The 24,878-nt window shown below is 45.4% G+C and overlaps 1 protein-coding gene across 4 annotated transcripts in view; it reads right to left on the reverse strand.

The window, feature by feature from the left end:
• Positions 1-24,788, reverse strand: part of DENND3 (DENN domain containing 3) — a 61,340-nt gene extending 36,552 nt beyond the window's left edge. For all 4 annotated transcript variants that reach the window (XM_082364876.1, XM_082364875.1, XM_082364874.1 and 1 more), the window contains exons 1-7: positions 24,525-24,788; positions 16,065-16,344; positions 15,444-15,559; positions 13,445-13,587; positions 13,113-13,224; positions 2,080-2,199; positions 1,595-1,813 (exon numbers count right to left, since the gene is read on the reverse strand). In XM_082364876.1, the coding sequence (XP_082221002.1) occupies positions 1,595-1,813; positions 2,080-2,199; positions 13,113-13,224; positions 13,445-13,587; positions 15,444-15,559; positions 16,065-16,344; positions 24,525-24,626 (1,092 nt within the window). In that variant the 5' untranslated portion in view covers positions 24,627-24,788. The remainder of the gene's footprint in view (positions 1-1,594; positions 1,814-2,079; positions 2,200-13,112; positions 13,225-13,444; positions 13,588-15,443; positions 15,560-16,064; positions 16,345-24,524) is intronic.
• Between the last annotated feature and the right edge of the window lie 90 nt (positions 24,789-24,878).

Here is a 24,878-nt window from a genome sequence, read left to right on the forward strand (position 1 = left end):
AATAAGCACAAGGAAAAGTGCTGCACGTCGCTAGTCATTGGGAAAACGCACATCAAAACTACCCAGCAGGAGGATTAGAATCAAAAAGACAGAAGACAAGTGGAAATCGGAGCTCTCCCTCTGCTGGAGGGAAGGTGTCTGGGGCAGCAGCGGGGAACAGCAGTCTGGACATTTCTCAAATGGTTAAACACAGCGCTGGCACCTGACCCGGAAATTCCTCTCCTAGGTACGTATCAAGGTAAATGAACGCATGTCCACACAAAAACCTGTACATGAGTGTTCACAGCTGCATTATTCACAACGGTCAAAACATCGAAACAGCCTCAAATGTTCTCAACTCCTGAATGGATAAACAACCGTGGCCTCTTCATTCAAGGGAATCCTACTCGGCAATAAAAATAACATGCTGCTACACGGATGAACCTCAAAAAACATGCCGCTAAGTGAAAGAAGCCAGTCATAAAAGACCACGCATTGAATGATTCCATTTACGTAAAATCCACGTATACACAACAGGCAACTCCACAGAGATAGAAAGTAGATGATGGTCGCCAGGGTCTGAGGGGGTTGGGGGATGACAGCTAACACATGCAGGGTTTCTTTGTGGGCTGACCAAAGAGTCTAAAATTAGTTGTCACAGCTCTACCAAGTTCCTAAAGCCACTGAGTTGTACAGTTAAGTCTGGGAAACTCTGTGGTATGCAAACTGTATCTGAAGAAAAGCTGTTTTAAGAAAACCCAACCTGCTCTTCCTGCTGGCGATGTCACGGTTTATCACAAACCTGTGGCGTGAGCTCCCCTTCGAAATGCACCCCATCAGCACAGCAGTAAAAACAGCTGCTGCACTTTAAGCACTTACTGTATGCCAGCCTGCTCTATTGGCCCCTTGACGCTGCCATGATGATGTGGCCAGCACACTCCCTGCCCTTTCACGACCAGGACACTGAAGGCCTACCACCCCGACCCAGGTCAGCCCCCAAGCTGAATCCAGTAAACGGCCACTGGATTCAGCAAGGCCCATGGACCCCTTGGACACCGAGTAATACCCTGCATGCACCTGCATTCTTCTAGGAAGTAGGGCCACGGTTTTAATGAACAACAGAGGCTTAATCAAAAAAGTGAAAAAGGAAAATATGGAGTGATAACAATGGTGGCTCCCATCCACGAAGGCCAGTCACCTGCCAGGCAGGACAGGGGACATTCCTCAGCCAGAGCCCTGCCTGGGAGGCCGAGGCCGTGCCCACTTCACAGATGAGGAGACTGAGGCTTAGCAAAGGCCAGTAAGTCACTCAGGGTCGCAGAACTAGTAAGCAGCAGAGGTGAGACTTGAAATCAGTTCCCTCAACTCCAACGCCTGCCCTCACCTCCCTGAAAACCCCTGGAAGCCACCAGAGCTGCCGTGAATTTAAGTGGCCTGAGAAATGGCATCAGGGTGTGGCCTTGAGGACAAGGAGGCAGCACTAGCGCCCTGCGATGGAGTGACGGCGGGCCTCTGCACCCACCCACACCACAGGGCACCTCCCAGCAGCTTCCCACGCGTCCTCGCAAAGCGCCCACGTGAGTCAATGCTCTCAATCCCGCGGCGGGTGCTTAACCTTGCTGACTTCTTCAAAGTGGTCCAGGTGGCAGCCCATGAGAAAGGACGTGGGCGCCATGACGAAGTCCAGCATGTGTCGCGACAGGATGGGGACGAAGGTGTGCTGCCACTGCAGGGGGTGCAGGTAGGCCATGAAGCACTCAGCCACGAGCGTCAGCAGAGCCCAGCTGGATGAGAAGAACACGACGTGCTGCTCCGTCAGAAGGCAGGTTAGGATCTGGGGAAGCAACGACACCGCGAGCAAGCCTGAAACACTGTGAGGGCGCCACCCGACGAGGCCGGGCGCGGGGCAGCTTCCACCCTGCCGTCCCCGCTCCACTTGCCAGGACCAAAGCCACCCCAACCCCAGAAAAGTGCTGCCTGCAAATAGCGTGCTCTACGGTGACTGTCGGCTTTAATCACAAAGATAAGTGTTCTGAGTAGTTGTGATGCCCCATTAAGCCAGTTAGCATGAGATGCTCACAGGTGTGGAAGGACGCGTACCTGCAGCACCTTCTCAGGTCTGAAGCGCAGTAAGGGCAGGTGAAGGTCCAGGTCGATGAGGGGGCTTTCAGGGTCTGCTCTTGAGGGAAATACGATCTGTAGTGGTTTCATGTTCAGTATCTGCAATGACCAATTTCCATCATTAGCTCAGGGAGCTGCTCCCAGAGGAGGCTGAAGGCACTGAAATTCACCATTTTGGCTCAGAAAGCGTCTGAGTTAGAAAACAGTTCTGAAGACTCATGCTGTCACCTTCAGTGTCACAGAGAAACAAAACAGTCTAGAGATGATAAAGAGAACTGCCAGGAACGTTTCATAACGAATTGAGAACTTAATGTCTTTTTCAGCCAAACTCCCTTAAACTCTTTAATTAATTAGGAAACAGTTCATTGACAAAACAAAGATAAACGGCCTCCAGATATCCATCCCAACGAGCACAAACTCTAAATCAAGCATGTTCAAACTAATCTTAACCAGTATGCATTATTCTCGGTTACTACTTATTACGTATTCGCTTATATTTTCAATTTAACAGTCAAAGCTCCTTAAAGACATGGAATTTACAAAAAAATTTTAACGACACTTTATTTTTCTAAATGAGGGTATTTAAAAATGACACTTCAAATACAAATCCCACGTTCACAGGATGCCTATTATGTGTTAAAGGTCGAGGCAGATGTGAAGGAGGGAGGTGCGGTCCCTCCAAGAAGGTGGAGCTGGGAACAGCAGGGTTAAGCCTCCCCTGGCCTCAGACACACAGGAGGCACTCTGCAAGGGCTCTTCCACGAGCAGATGGAGGGGTCTGAGCATGAGCAGAGCTTTGGGGAAACAGAACAGAAAGAAGCGATCAAATCTGATGACAGAGAGGCTTCCTCTAGGAAAGGCATGAAAGGATGAGAAATGGAGAGCAGCAGAGTATTGGGTCAAGAAAAAGGGCCACAGGACAAAATGCTCACTAGTCACACTTTCTTCCAGTCACCTTAGTCACTATTCTATTTTCACGTTAAAAAACAAAACAAAACAAAAAACAAGAAAAGAGACTGTCATTTCTGACAGTTGGGACATTTGCAAGTGCCTCCGACCATTACTTGGGGCCTCTTTGCTTTCTTGTTCCCAGTTTGGCTACAGAAGCAAGACATTAAAAATAAGGTGGATTCACTTATGTGACTGATGCGTTTGTTTTAAAGCAAAACAAAACAAAGTAAAGCAGAGTTAAGTATTCCAAGTTGTGATGAATTATTAACAATTATAAAGTTTATAATGAAAAACTCTCCTCAGTATTTCAAAAAGGAAATGTGTGAATGGATAAAGAAGATGTAGTACATATACACAGTGGAATATTACTCAGCCATAAAAAAGAATGAAATAATGCCATTTGAAGCAACATGGGTGGACCTAGAGATTGTCGTACTGAGTGAAGTAGGTCAGACAAAGACAAATATCATATGATATCACTTATATGTGGAATCTAAAAAAAGTGGTGCAAATGAACTTTGTAAAAACAGAAACAGAGTCACAGATTTAGGAAACGAACTTATGGTTACCAGGGGAAAGCCGGGGGGCGGGGGGAGGGATAAACTGGGAGATTGGGATGGACATATACACACTACTATATATAAAACAGATGGCTAATAAGGACCTACCACACAGCACAGGGAACTCTACTCAATACTCTGTAATGACCTATGTGGGAAAAGGATCTAAAGAATGGGTATATGTATATGTATAACTGATTCACTTTGCTGTACACCTGAAACTAATACAACATTGTGAATCAACTATACTCTAATAAAAATTTTTAAAAAATCAAAATCAAAAATGACCAAATCAAAAAAAAGGAAATGTGTCAGCCAGACACCCCATTAAAGATAAGAACCAGGACTTCCCTGGTGGTGCAGTGGTTAAGGATCCACCTGCCAATGCAGGGGACATGGGTTTGAGCCCTGGTCTGGGAAGATCCCACATGCCGCGGAGCAACTGAGCCCGTGTGCCACAACTACTGAACCTGTGCTCTAGAACCCACATGCCACAACTACTGAGCCCGTGTGTTGCAACTACGGAAGCCCACGCACCTAGAGCCCGTGCTCCGCAACAGGAGAGGCCACTGCACCACAATGAAGAGTAGCCCCTGCTCGCCGCAACTAGAGAAAGCCTGCGCACAGCAACAAAGACCCAATGCAGTCAAAAAAAAAGATAAGAACCAACCACATACGTGAGTCGCTCTACCAGCAACATTGCTACTGCGATGTTTCAGGTGCCGTGGTAGCAACTTCACAGCACTCAATACTCACGCTCTCTGAGGTGGGTTCTGTTATTCTACCCACTTTACAGATGAAGAAACTGAGGAGGGAGAGAGATTTGAGGTAAATACTTTGTAAATTTCAACTTGATTGGCGCTCCAGAAAAACAATAGGCTTCACACACAAAGCAACATAGAAAGTGACTTGGGAATAGTAAGAAGAAAAACGTGACTAGAGCCTCCCATCAAGCCTCTTAGATAGCCTCAACCACCAGAGGGCAGACAGCAGAAGCAAGAAAAACTACAATCCTGCAGCCTGTGGAACAAAAACCACATTCACAGGAAGATAGACAAGATGAAAAGGCAGAGGGCTATATACCAGATTAAGGAACAAGATAAAACCCCAGAAAAACAACTAAATGAAGTGGAGATAGGCAACCTTCCAGAAAAAGAATTCAGAATAATGATAGTGAAGATGATCCAGGACCTCGGAAAAAGAATGGAGGCAAAGATCGAGAAGATGCAAGAAATGTTTAACAAAGACCTAGAAGAATTACAGAACAAACAAACAGAGATGAACAATACAATAACTGAAATGAAAACTACACTAGAAGGAATCAATAGCAGAATAACTGAGGCAGAAGAACGGATAAGTGACCTGGAAGACAGAATGGTGGAATTCACTGCTACGGAACAGACTAAAGAAAAAAGAATGAAAAGAAATGAAGACAGCATAAGAGACCTCTGGGACAACATTAAACGCAACAACATTCGCATTATAGGGGTCCCAGAAGGAGAAGAGAGAGAGAAAGGACCAGAGAAAATATTTGAAGAGATTATAGTCAAAAACTTCCCTAACATGGGAAAGGAAATAGCCACCCAAGTCCAGGAAGCGCAGAGAGTCCCATACAGGATAAACACAAGGAGAAACACGCCGAGACACACAGTAATCAAATTGGGAAAAATTAAAGACAAAGAAAAATTATTGAAAGCAGCAAGGGAAAAATGACAAATAACATACAAGGGAACTCCCATAAGGTTATCAGCTGATTTCTCAGCAGAAACTCTACAAGCCAGAAGGGAGTGGCATGATATACTTAAAGTGCTGAAAGGGAAGAACCTACAACCAAGATTACTCTACCCAGCAGGGATCTCATTTAGATTTGATGGAGAAATCAAAAGCTTTACAGACAAGCAAAAGCTAAGAGAATTCAGCACCACCAAACCAGCTCTACAACAAATGCTAAAGGAACTTCTCTAAGTGGGAAACACAAGAGAAGAAAAGGACCTACAAAAACAGGCCCAGAACAATTAAGAAAATGGTCATAGGAACATACATATCAATAATTACCTTAAACGTGAATGGATTAAATGCTCCAACCAAAGACACAGGCTTGCTAAATGGATACAAAAACAAGACCCATATATATGCTGCCTACAAGAGCCCCACTTCTGACCTAGGGACACATACAGACTGAAAGTGAGGGGATGGAAAAAGATATTCCATGCAAATGGAAATCAAAAGAAAGCTGGAGTTGCTATACTCATATCAGATAAAATACACTTTAAAATAAAGAATGTTACAAGAGACAAGGAAGGACACTACATAATGATCAAGGGATCGATCCAAGAAGAAGATATAACAATTATAAATATATATGCACCCAACATAGGAGCACCTCAATACATAAGGCAACTGCTAACAGCTATAAAAGAGGAAATCGACAGTAACACAGTAATAGTGGGGGATTTAACACCTCACTTACACCAATGGACAGATCATCCAAAATGAAAATAAATAAGGAAACAGAAGCTTTAAATGACAAAATAGACCAGATAGATTTAATTGATATTTATAGGACATTCCATCCAAAAACAGCAGATTACACTTTCTCCTCAAGTGCACACGGAACATTCTCCAGGATAGATCACATCTTGGGTCACAAATCAAGCCTCAGTAAATTTAAGAAAATTGAAATCATATCAAGCATCTTTTCTGACCACAATGCTATGAGATTAGAAATGAATTACAGGGAAAAAATCGTAAAAAATACAAACACATTGAGGCTAAACAATATGTTACTAAATAACCAAGAGATCACTGAAGAAATCAAAGAGGAAATCAAAAAATACCTAGAGACAAATGACAATGAAAACACGACAATCCAAAACCTATGGGATGCAGCAAAAGCAGTTCTAATAGGGAAGTTTATAGCTATACAAGCCTACCTAAAGAAACAAGAAAAATCTCTAGCACAGGGAGATCAGCTTGGTGCTTTGTGACCACCTAGAGGGGTGGGATGGGGAGGGTGGGAGGGAGGGAGATGCAAGAGGGAAGAGATATGGGAACATATTGTATATGTATAACTGATTAACTTTGTTATAAAGCAGAAGCTAACACACCATTGTAAGGCAATTATACTTCAATAAAAAAAAAAAAAAGAAAAATCTCAAGTAAACAATCTAACCTTACACCTAAAGGAACTAGAGAAAGAAGCACAAACAAAACCCAAAGTTAGCAGAAGGAAAGAAATCATAAAGATCAGAGCGCAAATAAATGAAAGAGAAACAAAGAAAACAATAGCAAAGATCAATAAAATGAAAAGCTGGTTCTTTGAGAAGATAAACAAAATTGATAAGCCATTAGCCAGACTCATCAAGAAAAAGAGGGAGAGGACTCAGATCAATAAAATTAGAAATGAAAAAGGAGAAGTTACAACAGACACTGCAGAAATACAAAGCATCCTAAGAGACTACTACAAGCAACTCTATGCCAATAAAATGGACAACCTGGAAGAAATGGACAAATTCTTAGAAAGGTATAACCTTCCAAGACTGAAGCAGGAAGAAACAGAAAATATGAACAGACCTATCACAAGTAATGAAACTGAAACTGTGATTAAAATCTTCCAGCAAACAAAAGTCCAGGACCAGATGGCTTCACAGGTGAATTCTATCAAACATTTAGAGAAGAGCTAACACCCATCCTTCTCAAACTCTTCCAAAAAATGGCAGAGGAAGGAACACTCCCAAACTCATTCTATGAGGCCACCATCACCCTGATACCAAAACCAGACAAAGATACAACAAAAAAAGAAAATTACAGACCAATATCACTGATGAATATAGATGCAAAAATCCTCAACAAAATACTAGCAAACAGAATCCAACAACACATTAAAAGGATCATACACCACGATCAAGTGGGATTTATCCCAGGGATGCAAGGATTCTTCAATATATGCAAATCAATCAATGTGATACACCATATTAACAAATTGAAGAATAAAAACCATATGATCATCTCAATAGATGCAGAAAAAGCTTTTGACAAAATTCAACACCCATTTATGATAAAAACTCTCCAGAAAGTGGGCATAGAGGGAAACTACCTCAACATAATAACGGCCATATATGACAAACCCACAGCAAACATCATTCTCAATGGTGAAAAACTGAAAGCATTTTCTCTAAGATCAGGAACGAGACAAGGATGTCCACTCTCACTACTATTATTCAACATAGTTTTGGAAGTCTTAGCCACGGCAATCAGAGAAGAAAAAGAAATAAAAGGAATACAAATTGGAAAAGAAGAAGTAAAACTGTCACTGTTTGCAGATGACATGATACTATACATAGAGAATCCTAAAAATGCCACCAGAAAACTACTAGAGCTAATCAATGAATTTGGTAAAGTTGCAGGATACAAAATTAATGCACAGAAATATCTTGCATTCCTATACACTAATGATGAAAAATCTGAAAGAGAAATTACAGAAACACTCCCATTTACCATTGCAACAAAAAGAATAAAATACCTAGGAATAAACCTACCTAGGGAGACAAAAGACCTGTATGCAGAAAACTATAAGACACTGATGAAAGAAATTAAAGATGATACCAACAGATGGAGAGATATACCATGTTCTTGGATTGGAAGAATCAATATTGTGAAAATGACTATACTACCCAAAGCAATCTACAGATTCAATGCAATCCCTATCAAATTACCAATGGCATTTTTTACAGAACTAGGACAAATCATCTAAAAATTTGTATAGAGACACAAAAGACCTCAAATAGCCAAAGCAGTCTTGAGGGAAAAAAACGGAGCTGGAGGAATCAGACTCCCTGACTTCAGACTATACTACAAAGCTACAGTAATCAAGACAATATGGTACTGGCACAAAAACAGAAACATAGATCAATGGAACAAGATAGAAAGCCCAGACATTAACCCACGCACCTATGGTCAACTAATCTATGACAAAGGAGGCAAAGATATACAATGGAGAAAAGACAGTCTCTTCAATAAGTGGTGCTGGGAAAACTGGACAGCTACATGTAAAAGAATGAAATTAGAATACTCCCTAACACCATACACAAAAATAAACTCAAAATGGATTAGAGATCTAAATATAAGACTGGACACTATAAAACTCTTAGAGGAAAACATAGGAAGAACACTCTCTGACATAAATCACAGCAAGATCTTTTTTGATCCACCTCCTAGAGTAATGGAAATAAAAACAAAAATAAACAAATGGGACCTAATGAAACTTCAAAGCTTTTGCACAGCAAAGGAAACCATAAACAAGACGAAAAGACAACCCTCAGAATGGGAGAAAATATTTGCAAACGAATCAATGGACAAAGGATTAATCTCCAAAATATATAAACAGCTCATTCAGCTCAATTTTAAAGAAACAAACAACCCAATCCAAAAATGGGCAGAAGACCTAAATAGACATTTCTCCGAAGAAGACATACAGATGGCCAAGAAGCACATGAAAAGATGCTCAACATCACTAATTATTAGAGAAATGCAAATCAAAACTACAATGAGGTATCACCTCACACCAGTTAGAATGGGCATCATCAGAAAATCTACAAACAACAAATGCTGGAGAGGGTGTGGAGAAAAGGGAACCCTCTTGCACTGTTGGTGGGAATGTAAATTGATACAGCCACTATGGAGAACAATATGGAGGTTTCTTAAAAAACTAAAAATAGAATTACCATATGATCCAGCAATCCCACTACTGGGCATATACCCAGAGAAAACCATAATTCAAAAAGACACATGCACCCCAATGTTCATTGCAGCACTATTTACAATAGCCAGGTCATGGAAGCAACCTAAATGCCCATCGACAGACAAATGGATAAAGAAGATGTGGTACATATATACAATGGAATATTACTCAGCCATAAAAAGGAACGAAATTGAGTCATTTGTTGAGACGTGGATGAATCTAGAGACTGTTATACAGAGTGAAGTAAGTCAGAAACAGAAAAACAAATATCGTATATTAACGCATGTACGTGGAACCTAGAAAAATGGTATAGATGAACCGGTTTGCAGGGCAGAAGTTGAGACACAGATGTAGAGAACAAACGTATGGACACCAAGGGGGTGAAACCGCAGTGGGGTGGAGATGGTGGTGTGCTGAATTGGGCGATTGAGATTGACATGTATACACTGATGTGTATAAAATTGATGACTGATTAAAAAAAATAATAATTAAAAAAGAAAAAAAGAAAAACGTGTGTGTTTCACTGGACACACCCAATTATGCCCATCATTTGAAAAGCAAGTAACATCTGAACTTCTAGAGGGCAGAGATAGAAGCAAAGCAGGCCCGGGGACGCGGGGTGCCCCTAGAGCCTTTGCTCTCCTCAGGCCAGTGGTCCAGGTGGTCAGAGAAAGGGCTGGGTCCTTGCCTCCTCACTCCCCACACTGTGGGGCCTCCCACCTCCTCCTGTCAGTACAGGTGAGAGCTGACCCCACCCAGAATTAACAGGAAACGGCAGCTCGGGGCCCATGCACACTATTCAAGACACAAGGTGCACAGCTCACGACTATTACCTATGACAACCTCTAACCTGACGTTGGTTTGCGGTGGGTTCTGGAAAACACTGCTGAATCAGCTCCTGCGTCAGATGAAATTGGCCTAAACTGACCTCTTGGATTTCTTCACAACAATAAACAGCCACTATTCTACAACACTCCCTAAAACAAATGATGACCCTTATACCAACTTGGACCCAAGAGCTAATTAGACTTGTTAGTGGAGGATCCCAATGACAAGTCTGATCCAAACTCAGCCCACTGGGACAAACCATGAGCACCAACATGCAGACCCTGACTGAATGAGCACTGCTGGCCGATGCTGAAACATTCTCTCATTCATTCACTGAACAGAACTCCATGGGACAGCAGCTAAGCGCTGGACTTGGTAGTAGGTCCTGGAAATGCAGTTATGAACGTGGCCTCTGTCCTCATGCAGCTCAGAGTCTGATGGAGAAAATGGACATTAAACAAAAAACACGCACACACAAGCCCTAACTGCAGGCGTGCTGAACTCTGCAGGAGAGTGGGCTGCTGTGAGAGAGATGGTGTGGGAGACGCTGCTCCGGAGAACTGATGTCTGAGCCAGGCCTGAGAAAGGAGCAGGAGCTGGAGGGGGAAAATGGAGAGAGAGGTACTTCCGGGAACAGCACATGCAAGGGCCCTGTGGCAGCATCTGCAAGGGACCCACAGAAGTCCAGTGTAGCTGGAGAACAGTGAGCAAGGGGGTGAGTGGAGCTGGACAGGGCTGAATGGTGACGCAGGGGCCAGGGATGCAGGTCTGGGTGAAGGCGATGAGTGAGAAACAAGTGAGGGGTTTTAAGCACAAAAGGAAAGTCCAGTTTATAGATTTTAATGATCTCTCCAGCCACAGTGCAAAAGCATGAACTGAATATAAGGTCAAGAATGGAAATGGACAGACCAGTGGTTCCCTAAGTCATGTAGGTGGGAGAAGCTGTTGGCCCAGAACAGGGGTGGCAGTGAAAGTGTGTAAACTGGAAACAGGTACTGGAGACAGACTGATAGGGTGGACGTGGGACAAAAAGGCATCGAGAACGTCCCCAGTCAACTTTCCCACTGGGGGTGGTAGAAATGGAGGAACCAAATGTTAATTAATCCAAGATTCCAAAACTCGTGGATTACAGAACACTCGTGTAAGTACTGTTTGTACATTGCTTTCTGTTCAAAGGTAGAATATAAGGAATCACAGTAAACCGTAAACCTGTTCCTAACTCAGGGAATTTGGTTCACTGCTACAGCAGGTCCTCAATGAGCAGGTGTTGAGTTTTTAGAATAAGAATGTAAACTTTGATGATTTCACTGCACAAAAATACCAGTTATCCACAAAATAAAGATGAGTGCCTGGCAGGGAAATCCAACAAATGTTCCCCACAAAGGTTTCTGGGAGTGGGACCAAGGTAGACAGACATCCTGCCCTGCCTCGGGCCGGGAATGCACTTGGCAGGGTGTCCCCCCACACCCCCCGAGCAGACTGCTGGGTTTAGGGTAATAGTAAATATATACATTTTAAGTTCATAATCACAAATATCCTAATAAATTATTTTTTCAACTGTCCATAATAATCAAAATATAGGAAAACAAGATTTATATGTATGATCTTCCAGAGGGGACGAATACAGTGAAACTGACTTGACATTTACTGTACATTTCAAGACGTTTATTTAATAGATGTCTGTTTTTTAAAAAGGAAGCATCCCACAGTTAAATGAGTTTGGAAATCGCTGAGTCAAACAGGTTTCATCACACAGTTTAGCTGTCTGACATGCTACTCAATGAAAGGGGAATGAGGTCTTTCTCAAACTTTCCTTAACCCTGAAACCTCCCATCAAAAACAGCCAATAACATTTGAGAACAGTTTTTCACAGAACTCAGTTTAGGAAACGCTTCTCTATCAATTAAATAACAGAATGGCGCTGTGAATAACAACCACAACAAAAAAAACAAACAAAAAAAACCAAACCAGTTACTTTTTACTAACCACACTGGACAGGAGAAAACATTAACAAGTTAAATAGAATACCCAATATTCCAGACAAAAAAAACAAAAGGGAAATTTGTTATTTAAGTAAATTTCATGTGTTTTCTGAATAGCAAGTAATGAATTAACATGTTAACCACTAAAGGGGCCTATTACTAGCTCAACATCTATTTATCACGAGCCACTCAGCAAAACTCAGGCCTAAATATTTGACTTCAGACCAAAATTTTATTTTAAAATTTTTAGAAAATATATTTCCTAATTTATTTCTAGTTTTCTGACCTTTGGAAACAGTGTATAAAATGCTTCTGTAAGGAACTTGAGAAGCATAATTTAAACAAAGCTAGAACTTAAGAAAATCATTTAAAACATTTAAACCATCTTCATCAGTGTGGTACATATATACAATGGAATACTACTCAGCCATAAAAAAGGACAAAATAATGCCATCTGCAGCAACATGGATGGACCTAGAGATGATCATACTAAGTGAAGTAAGTCAGAAAGAGAAAGGCAAATACCATATGATATCACTCATATGTGGAATCTAAACTATGGCACAAATGAACCTATCTTTGAAACTGAAACAGAATCACGGACACAGAGAACAGACTGGTGGTTGCCAAGGGGGAAGGGGTTGGGGGAGGGATGGGTTGGGAGTTTGGGGTTAGCAGATACAAACTGTTATATATGGAATGGATAAACAACGAGGTCCTACTGTATAGCACAGAGAACTATATTCGATATCCTATGATAAACCATAATGGAAAAAAAAATTTTTTTAAATGTATATATATGTATAACTGAATCACTTTGCTGTACAGCAGTAATTAACACAACATTGTAAATCAACCACACATCAATTAAAAACAAACGAATAAACCATCTTCATCATATTACTTTTACAATTTGCAAAGAAAAAACAAGACAATTCCGGATTTAATTACCAAATGGAGTGGTCCAGGAGGCGGGCTAGGTATTAAAGATAGTTTTGCAGCAAAATCTTTTATATGGTTGTCAACTTCGAAATCTTTACAGATCTTCAGATGAGTCAATAAACTGAAATTGAAAGAAAAATCAAATCACAAAATAAATCCGAGAATCCAGTGGTCATCCTCTCCATTGCTAATCAAGGCTGAAATCTCTGTGTCAGGAGTTCCGGGAGTTTACACCAACAGGGGAAGGATCTGGGTGTGAGACCGCAGAAGTCTGGCTGCCCAGGGCGGGGGGCGTCTGGAAGGGGCATAGGCAAGCTTTTCAGGGAGTGTGTGCAGCTCACCAGGAGAGGCAGTCCTTGAGGGCGTTGTAATAGGGGAACCTGGAAACCACACACACGGCAAAGGGCACGAAGCAGCCGGCCGCGCTCCGGCCCAGCCCTGACGCCTCCCAGCGCATCTTGCCATTGTAGAAGCAGTACTCGTCCTGGAGAGAAAGCAACAGCGCGTCACCTGCCGACCCCGGCAAATCCCAGTCTCCACTGTCGATGGTGCCGGCCTCTCCAGACAGAAAGGACACTGGACAGGGGCGGGACAGCTGTCCTCAGCACGCCTGGCCCCTCCCGCCCGTTTCACTGCCACGTGCGAGCGAGCACCGGCCTCTCCCCCTACACCGACGGGGCCCCGTGGGGAGCTCGCTCTGTCTGAGTGACGTGCTGGGGTTACAGAGACGGGAAGACCGGTCCCCGCCCTGGAGAAGCTCGCCGCCTTCAGTGAGAAGGAACCACGGTTAGAACACAGTGAGACACAAGAAGGGGCTCTGCTTAAAAAGCGAAAAGGCAATATTCAAGAGGGCCTGGGAGCCAGGTGGGCATCACGGGCCAGAGGAGAGAGCAGGAGGGGCCTCGGCCCGTGATGGGGGGATCTCAGGCAGAGAAGAACACAGCAGTGGGGTTCCAGAAGGCACAGCTCTCTGCACAGCTTACAAGGGGCACAATATGGGGGGCCCACCATATATGCGGGAAAAAACATGATTCGAAAAGATACACGCACCCCAATGTTCTTAGCCGCACTATTTACAGTAGTCGGGACATGGAAGCAACCTAAGTGTCCACTGACAGGTGAATGGATAAAGAAGGTGTGGTGGTACATATATACAAGGAATATTACTCAGCCATAAAAAGAATAAAATAATGCCATTTGCAGCAACATGGATGGACCTAGAGATGATCATACTAAGCGAAGTAAGTCAGACACACAAAGACAAATACCATATGATATCCCTTATATGTGGAATCTAAAAAGATGAGACAAATGAACTTATATTTACAAAACAGAAACAGCATCACAGACATAGAAAACAAACTTATGGTTACCAAATAGGAAAGCGGGGAAGGGATAAATTAGGAGTTTGGGATTAAAATATATATACTACTATATATAAAACTGATAACCAACAAGGACCTACTGTATAGCACAGACATTCAACACCTCGTAAAAACCTATAAAAGAATCTGAAAAAGGAATATATATGTATATATATGTATAACTGAATCACTTTGTTGTACACTGAAACCAACACAACATTGTAAATCAACTATATTTCAATAAAAATTTTAAAACTACATTAAAAAAATATGTTGGGTGACCGGGTCCTCTGGGGCTGGAAGTAGGCAGCCAGTCACCCTGTACCTTCTGGTCCATCCATGTCCCCTACAAACTCCCCAAGGCCAGCTGGTTCACACACAGGGCCCTGGCCAGAAAACACTCCCCAAACGCGTGACGACTGAGTTATCCTCTCAAAACCTCAGCCCAGGCACCTGTTACACATGAAAGGTGAAAACAACCCAAAGGTCCACCAGCTGAGGAACAGAGAAGCAGACCGTGGTTTATACACACCGTGGACTATCACTCAGCTACTAAAAGGAGGGAAGTGCTGCCATGTGCTCCGACATGGATGAACTCTGAAAACATCACACTAAGTGAGAGAAACCAGATACAAAAGGACACGTATAGTATGATTCCACTTATATGAAATGTTCAGAATAGGCAAAGCCACAGAAGCAGAAGCAGAAGGCAGATGAAGGGTGGCCAGGGGCCCAGGGGCAGCAGGGACTGGGGAGGCACTGCTGATGAGACAACTCTGCCTTTTGGGGTGACGAACATGTTTTGGAACTAGACAGTGGTGATGGTGGCACAACATTGTGAATGTACTTAATGCCACTGAATCATACATTTTTTAATGGCTAAAATGGTGATTGCCATATTATGTGTATTTCACTGCAAAAGAAAAAACCCACAGCCTAGACCCAGTTTCAGAGGGAAGTTGGGGGAATCACGTACGTGCAGGGGTCGGTAGTACTGGGCAACCACACCGTAGGTTCTATTGCCGCAGACATCAGTCAGCACCAGAAAGTGGACGCAGTCCTCCTTGGGCTCAGAGGCCACAAACACGCCCCCTGTAGGCAGAAAAAAGAAAGAAGGAACCTCATTCTGGCCACGTGGCATCCACCGTGAGGCCTGGGCTATCCATAAGCGACAGGATACGTCCCTCTCTGTCCGCTGTGGCACTCTGACGGCCAGATGTGCTAATTCCTCAGGCCGTGCACCACCTGCCTCAGTCCCTCCCCCTCAGCAGCAATTTCTTTGCTGGCACTCTGTGCTCTGAAGACTTTGTGAAGGATCATGGGAACGGGCCCCCAGACAGACCCTTCAGGGCGCACCTGGCGTGGTAGCCATTTCCTGAGCCCAGTGGGGAAGGGGGTGTCCCAGCCTATCCAGGAGAGCAGGAAATCGCATCAATTTCTCTGTGGAGCCTCCGGACAGGTCCTTCTGTCAAGCCCTCAGTCTGAGTTTTCTACACCAGGCACTTGAACATCTCTCAGTGAGAGAAATGAAGCCAGAGCATAAGCCCGCTCGTCAGCAGGAACTGGCCAGTCTGGGAAAAGGCCGGCCCATGCGCACCTGGGAAGCAGAGCTGCGGCAGGGCGAGCAGGTCCACGCCGTTGGGGATGCCCACGTCCTCGGGGTCCTGGCCCCTGGGGCCGCCGGGGTGGCCCTTCGAGGGCTCCGCCTTGGGCCTCTCTCTCTTCTTCCGGAAGGAGCGCCTCCTGGTCTTCCCCAGCGTCACACAGCTCACGCCGGCTGGCTGACTGTCCTCCTTAGTGACAAACGGAGGCACGAAGACCGACAGGACCTCCGGATCCAGAGGAGACAGGCTCTTGACTCCCTTTTTCTGGGCGACCTAAAGCAGGTGGAAATAAGAGTCAGCGCAGCGCTGCCAGCCCTGCTCTGTCCGACCCTCCCGTCGTAGCATCTGTTGTCTTCTGGCCTCTCCACCCCCCAAACCCCCGGTGAGTTCTGCATCACATGCCTGGCTTTTCCCACCAGCAGCTCGAGATGGTAAGGAATTGCTTTTAGGAAATCTCAGGCCCTACACTCAGCGAGTGACGGACCCCTTCAGCGCCTGGTCCTTCAGCTGCTAACGGGGACGCCAAGACTGGCCCCTTGGCTCCAAGGCTTGGTTCTGGGCCGGCACCGCGATGGAGATCTGGGTTCAGATACCAGCGCTGTGGGAACCACGGCAGCAAATTACTTGGTCCCTCTGAGCTTCCCTTTCGAGAGGCGAGTGCAGGGACTCACAGGTCAAGCGCTCAGCCCCCGTGGGCCCCCAGGAGGCCCCCCGCCCTGTCCCCCCAGAGGCTGGTGGGGACGGCGAGCCCCAAGAAGGGCTCTGCATCTTGTCAAACCCACATGGGCATGTTTGCCAACACGTGCCCGCCTCGCCAACTGGGCCACCGCACACATTAGTTCTGTCACCTCCAGCCTGGGAGGACACAAGGAGGAGTGAGGAAGGCCCTGATGGACACAGAGGAGAGCCACCTCCTCCCGCCAGACCGTCCCAGGATCCGTAAAAGGGGCTTCTTAGCCTCAGTTCTTTTAAACTTCAACTTGGTCCAAGATTTGTTTAACCTTTTATCTTTTCCTTCTTCCCCAAATAACATAAGTCACCTTCTCTCTCTTTTTCTTTCTAGTGAGTTAGGACTAAACAAACACTGGTGCCAGCTTGATTTCAGGTCTTCCAAGGAAGGTATTGATATTATGAACTGCAGTCTGTCCACGAGAAGGAAGGGCTGCCAAGCCAGCTAAAGACAGAAAAGAGTAAAGCAGGATTTTCTGGGTGTAAAACATACAGAAGGTAAGAGGTGGCCGTCATGGTGGGGAGTGGGTAACATACGGTCTTTGAGGACCCTAGAAATGGCATCAGGAAGAACATCACTGTCACCAGAGAAATGTGGCCTTGACTGGCAGAAAAGGAATAGCCAGCATCAACATTTTGGTAAGAATCAGTGGTACCAACAGGGGACTAATTACACTTAAAAGCATATCTACAATGACAGCATTTTCAGTCAGTAAATACACTCTAAACTCAATACGCTATTTTTATGCGATGTAATGTGAATTCAGATAAGAGTTTCTTTACATTTGGGGAAAAAAGTTAATGCCAGTAGGAACCAACACCAAACATGGGAAATCCCTACTGCTGTATAATTTAAAAACCTTTTGTGTATCATGCACGAAAGGAATCCTTTTCTTTACTTGTATGAAACCTCTTCTAAAACCTTCCTATCAAAATCCAGCAGTTCGGACCTAATTCCCTATGGAAACATGCTCGTCTATTTCCTCCGCACGTGAGACGTTATATCCACAGAGACTGGGCGATACCTCACCTCACCTCACTGCAGGACAGCTCTTGGTATAAATTACAGTCAGAGGAGCAAACGAGTCCCCCCATTGATCGACCCCTTTTCCTGAAACTCCCCAAGGCCGCCTCCTTTCTGCAATTTCACCTCCCCAGCCCGCTCCCTGGCAGACCCCTGCAGACAGACCCCCAGGGCCAATCCTTGGCCCCAGTCCCGCCTCATGCAACAGCCTGCAGCGCCATCTCTACCCTCCTGAGTTCCAGGTATGCACACAGGGACAGCTCCCAGGGTTCTGCCCCCAGGGGTGGGGCCTCTGTGCCATCCCAGCTGTACCCAACTGCCTCCCAATATACGCGGTGAGTCCCTTAAACTTAGTTTCAAAAATTAAGCCCACACTTATTTCCAAAGACTTGATCATCCACCTCTCTGCTCCTCTGTGGGCAGCATGACACCACTCGGGCATCTAGAGCGGGACCGGCGCTATGGCCCCTCACTCCCCATCGGGACACCCACATCTCGACGGTGGGCCGCAGAAAGGTCTCTGAAAAAAGCCCAGCTGCTGCCCCATCTGCACCACATTTGCAAACCCTTGGCTCAGAGTAGGTACAGATTCACCATGAACTAATCTTCCTGGTTGCTGCCGAGAGAACAACAGCCCCGCCTCCTCCCACCTGGCCCGACGTCCACTCTCCCAAAGGGGGGGGGGGTCCCCCATCTAAAGAGCACACATGACTCTTCCCTCACCTGCCCCAACAGTCGTGGCTCCAGCTGCCCGGCGCCAGCCTCTTACCCCAGCAAACCAGCCCTGCAGACCCATCTCTGTCCCTCAGCCAGACCTAAAAAGTGTGTTTGTTTCTACACATTACCACCCTCACACATATTCCCGTGCAGGTATCACACGGTGCATGTGTCACGTGACAGGCCGACCACCTGCACTGGTTGTGCACCTGGCAGCAGGCCAGCCTGCTTCCAAAGCCAGGGCGCCCAAGCCACTCATGACTGAAGCCCTCAGTCATCTCAGCACATGCGCCCTTGTCACGATGCTGTGCTTCTCCCTGCCCTTCACTCTGCCTGACACGTGCCCTGCCCCCTCCTCACCCCACCTCCTCACCAGCGACCCCCCCAACACTCACTGGAGGGGGCGTTTCCTCACCCTGCAGCCAGGGACACACACCTCCTCCAGCCATCACGCCCGGATCATCATCTCCTAGAACTTCACCATCCGGAGGCCACCTCCCCATCACCTCCTAGAGCATCGCTGCCCGGCACGGTGGTCCTACATCACCTCCAGGATGGCGGGCCGGGGTGAGGCAGGGATTGTGCGGCCCTCCTGTCTGCAGCCCCACAGGCAGCACAGAGGATGGCTCTGAGGGGATGCCGTTCCTCCATCCCCACCCTGGCACTCGCGATCTCTTGGAGGTATGCTCAGTCTGCATGGAGAATTGGTCATTACGGTAAAGCCAATGAACTCCGTAATTCCCACTAGCTACCTTTAGTCACTGAAAGTGATGTGGCCGCAATCCAGCTAACTTGGCATTTAGCAGTTCGTTACACATCTGTCTTTTTTTTTTTTTTTTTCTCCGAAATGGAAATCCCTGTTGTCTTTTCTGATTGGATAAGCAATGCAGTCTCATTTTAAAAAATTATAACAACAATATAGAAATAATAAAGGAAATAATGATAGAAAGGGAATGCCTTCCCCATAATCCCATGACTCAAAGGTAATCTAAACAGCACGGGATACATGCTTCCCATTTTTAAAATGTATACATAAATATAACTTTTTCATAAACACAATTATATTTAAATGATTTCATAAGCTTTTTTCCCCATTTAACCATACAGTGTGTTGACTCTCCTGTTGACACTTTAGCATGTCCCACTGTGTACAATTCAGCACCACCCCTGCCCAATCCCCTTCTGACGGACAGCTGGGTTGCTCCCAAGCCTTCATTACGCTAAACAACAGGCAGCAATGAGGTCTCACCCGAATATACTTGCACACGTCTGACTCTGTAATTAGAATAAACTCCTAGGTATTTTATTCTTTTCGTTGTGATGGTAAATGGGATTGTTTCCTTAATTTCTCTTTCTGGTCTTTCATTGTTAGTGTATAAGAATGCAAGAGACTTCCGGGCATTAGTTTTGTATCCTGCGATTTTACCAAATTCATTGCTTAGCTCTAGTAGTTTTCTAGTGGCAACTTTAGGAATAAACCTACCTAAGGAGGCAAAAGACCTGTACTCAGAAAACTATAAAACACTGATGAAAGAAATCAAAGGTAACACAAACAGATGGAGAAATATATACCACATTCTTGGATTGGAAGAATCAATCTTGTGAAAATGACTATACTACTCAAAGCAATCTACAGATTCAATGCAATACCTATCAAATTACCAATGGCATTCTTCACAGAATTAGAACAAAAAATGTTACAATTTGTATGGAAACACAAAAACCCCGAATAGCCAAAGCAATCTTGAGAAAGAAAAACAGAGCTGGATGAATCAGGCTCCCCATCTTCAAACAATACTACAAAGCTACAGTAATCAAGACAGTATGGTACTAGCACAAAAACATAAATAGATCAATGGTACAGGATAGAAAGCCCAGAGATAAACCCACAGACCTATGGTCACCTAATCTATGACAAAGGAGGCAAGAATATACAATGGAGAAAAGACAGCCTCTTCAATAAGTAGTGCCGGAAAAGCTGGACAGTTACATGTAAAAGAATGAAATTAGAACACTCCCTAACACCATACACAAAAATAAACTCGAAATGGATTAAAGACCTAAATGTAAGACCAGACACTAAACAACTCTTAGAGGAAAACATAGGAAAAACACTCTTTGACATAAACCACAGCAAGATCTTTCTTGACCCACCTCCTAATGAAAATAAAAACAAAAATAAACAAATGGGACCTAATGAAACTTAAAAGCTTTTGCACAGCAAAGGAAACCATAAACAGGACAAAAAGACAACCCTCAGAATGGGAGAAAATATTTGCAAATGAAGCAACGGACAAAAGATTAATCTCCAAAATATACAAACAGCTCATGGAGCTCAGTATCAAAAAAACAAACAACCCAATCAAAAAATGGGCAGAAGACCTAAATAGAAATCTCACCAAAGAAGACATACAAATGGCCAAGAAGCATATGAAAAGATGCTCAACATCACTAATTATTGGAGAAATGCAAATCAAAACTACAATGAGGTATCACCTCACACCGTCAGAATGGCCATCATCAAAAAATCTACAAATAAATGCTGGAGAGGGTGTAGAGAAAAGGGAGCCCTCTTGCATTGTTGGTGAGACTGTAAATTGATACAGCCACTGTGGAGAACAGTATGGAGGTTCCTTAAAAAACTAAAAATAGAACTACCATATGACCCAGCAATCCCACTACGGGGCATATACCCTGAGAAAACCATAATTCAAAAGGACACATGTACCCCAATGTTCATTGCAGCACTATTTACAATAGCCAGGACATGGAAACAAGCTAAACGTCCAATGACAGATGAATGGATAAAAAAGATGTGGTATATATATATATATATATATATATATATATATATATATATATATATATATATACATACACACACACACAATGGAATATTACTCAGCCATAAAAAGGAACGAAATTGGGTCACTTGTAGAGAAGTGGATGGACCTAGAGTCTGTCATACAGAGTGAAGTAAGTCAGAAACAGAAAAAAACAAATATCGTATATTAATGCATATATATGGAATCTAGAAAAATGGTACAGATGGATGAACCTATTTCCAGGGCAGGAATAGAGACGCAGATGTAGAGAACAGACATGTGGACGCGGGGGGAAGGGGAGGGTGGGACGAACTGGGAGATTAGGATTGACATATATACACTACCATGTGTAAAACAGTTAGCTAGTGGGAACCTGCTATAAAGCACAGAGAGCTCAGCTCTGTGTTCTGTGATGACCTAGATGGGTGGGATGGGGGGGGAGGTGGGAGGGAGGGGATATACGTATGCATATAGCTGATTCACTTCATTGTACAGCAGAAACTAACACAACAGTGTAAAGCAATTATACTCCAATAAAAATAAAATGAAATAAAATAAAATAAAATAAAAAGAATAAACTCCTGAAAGCGCAATCCTGGGCCCCAGAGAGTTCATATGTTACTTTCTGATACATGTTGCAACTGCCCCTCACCCCACCCCTCCACCACCCCACCACCCCCCCAAAGATGATGTCCATTTCCACAGACTCCGCCCAGGGTAGTTTCCTGCTCTTCCCTCCCAGACACTGACTTACTAAAAAGTAAAAAATCACAACACTCTAATTCATGTGAGGCATTGTTAGATGACATAATGGCATTGATCTTCACTATAGGATTGGCTGTCATTTGTGAAATAAAACAGAAAGAGATTTTTTTTAAATGCTCTAGAAGAGTCCAACACAGTTGCCAGTAGCCACATGTGATTATTCAAATTAATATTAAATGAAATATAAAATCCAGTTCCTCAGTGGCACTAGCCACACTTCAAACACCCAGTAGCCACATGTGGCCAGCTGCTACCATACTGGATGGTGGAGATGAAGAACACTGGTCGTCATCATCTGGAAGGTTTCTGTTGGACAGTGCTGCCCTAGAAATGGAAAGCCAGGATGCTCTCCACTAAAAAACATAAAAATGTGCCTTCACCCACAAGATTTATGCCAGTGACCTACACTATGAAAGGTGCTCTGAGCACTTTTCCACCACCCTGTGATGGACTTGTGATGGATCCCTTCGCATCTATGTGTTTAGTCTCCACAGCAACCAAGGAGTAGAAGGAAATGTAACTGACCACAGTAATTCACTGGGGATTGAACTGTATTTTCCAATTCTTTGTCACTAACCTCAATAAAACAAACACCACCCCATCTAAGGAATAAATAAAACATAAAGTTAGGACACTACACTATCCTAACATCAAGCTGGATATTTCTCATACCTCTGGGCTTCTGTTTTCATGTGTCACCAAATAGGAATCCCTGAATCAGAGAGAAACGGTGACTTTTAAAAGCAAAATTAAAAGTTATTTAAAAGCCTTGGATATTCAAAATAGAACTGCTATAAAAATAAAACTGAATAAATGATATCCTATGTTTGATTAATTGTAACATTAACGTAGGTCTTACAATGAGGATGTTACTCCATTTCACAACACTCCTCCTTTTCCTGCTCCTTCAACTATTTTTCCCTCCACCCTTTGCCGAACCCGTAACAGAAGCAGAGTACAGAATAAAGAGGATGATGGCTAAAATGCAGAGTGGCCGACTGCCCACTCGACTTGCGAAATGTCATAGTCTGTTTAGTTCAGGAAAGTACCACTGTAAATATTCCGTTGATTCATCCTCTTCTCATCACGGCAATGAACAGACATGTTGTGATCACCCAAGAAACAAGATGCCCAACTGTGGAGAAGACCCAAACTGAAACCAGGTCATTTCCTATCAGAAGAAAAAGGAGGTAATGCCATTTGGCACTGAGAGGCAGGGAGACAACTCAACTCAATCCACAGGGTCAGAGGAGGCAGAGGCCAAAGGGGGACCCAGACATGATGGAGGTTCGCGGAGTGAGAGGGGGAGGGAAATGCAGAAATCATCGAAATTGGCCTTATACTAAAGCCAAGGCGTAGAGACCACCAAGACATTACCAGACACATTTATCCGGGTTAATTTTTGCAACATTTAGCTCCTCTTGGTGATGCCCATGCAATCCTGCAGCCCTAAATACTCAAAATGGCTTTCTCTGCCTTCCCTTGCTGTCGTCTGGAACCAGATGAAAGGATCTGTCCAGATAACGAGGCAGTAGAGTCGGAAACTCTCTGGACACACCGAGCACCACCACTAACCCGAGAAAAATGATAGAGTCCCGGACATCTAGGCCAAGGGAAAGAGAGGGCCACAGACCCACTCCAAAGAAAGCCAGGGTTCTGGAACTAAGAACAAGTGAGAGCACAGGGAAGAAAAAAGAAGGAGAATGTCCCAAGCTGCGGTCCCGGAGGAAGGGACGCGAGCTTGCCACTTGGGCTGCCAGGGTGCAGAGTGGAGAACGGCGAGGCGCGCTGCAAGTGTTTTACAGTGAAAACCAGCTCGTTTCATCGCATACCGACTAAATGGAGAACGTATAAAGGCGGTCCTTAAATCTACCGAAAATATCCTTATGCTGTGCCTAGAACAGCACCGGCACCTAGGAGACCGTGAATCTGTGGAATGAGTGAAATCATTTAATAGCGGGCAAGGATTCGGTGCTGTAGGCCGCGGAACTCCAGGCGGCCCGGCCGCGTCTTCACCTGACCCAGGTGGGCGTCCTGAGGCAGAGAAGCCGAGCGGGACGAAGCGCTTAGGAAGCGGCCCGACGGACGCGAGCTTCTCCATCACACTTCATCGCGGTGCGACTCCAGCGGGTCCCCCCCGAGAGATCCTCCCGGAGAGGAGGGGAGGGGAGGGAGCCCCCAGCCGGCTGCCACTCGCGACTCCACCGCGGCTGCGAGGACAGCTGCTGCTCTCGCCCCGGGAGGCTGGAGGTGGCCGGCCCGGCCGGACCTCGGCGCAGCTTCCCCACCCGGCGGACGCCGGGGGCTCCGTGCGCACCCGGGGGGGTGGTGCGCGGGGCCCGACCCCGTTCCCCGGCCGCCCCGCCGGCGTCGGTGTCCCCGCCGGGCCTTACCTGCTCGGGGCCACGGAGGCTGTCCCGGGGGGCCCCCAGCAGCGCGCACAGCTCCAGCAACCCCGAGGGCAGCGCCAGGTACTGCGGGGCGGCCTCCGCCATGGCTGCTCCGCGGCCGCGGCCGGCTGGGCGTACCCCGCCCGGGCGCCTCGGGCCACCCGGCCCCGACCCCGCGCCCCGGCCGCAACTTCGCCCGCCGCCCAGCCCAGCGCCCGCGCCAGCTGCAGCCGGCCGGTCCGCGGAGAGCGCCGTCCGCGGGGCGGGACGTGCGGGGCGGGGCCTGGCGGGGGCGGGCTCGGGGCCCGGCGCGAGGTCGTCATTTCCGAACCGGGCCGGCGGGCTCCGGCGCGTGCG

The sequence above is a fragment of the Balaenoptera borealis genome (assembly GCF_965194805.1).
Source record: "Balaenoptera borealis genome assembly, chromosome: 17".
NCBI classification, from domain to species: Eukaryota; Metazoa; Chordata; class Mammalia; order Artiodactyla; family Balaenopteridae; genus Balaenoptera; species Balaenoptera borealis.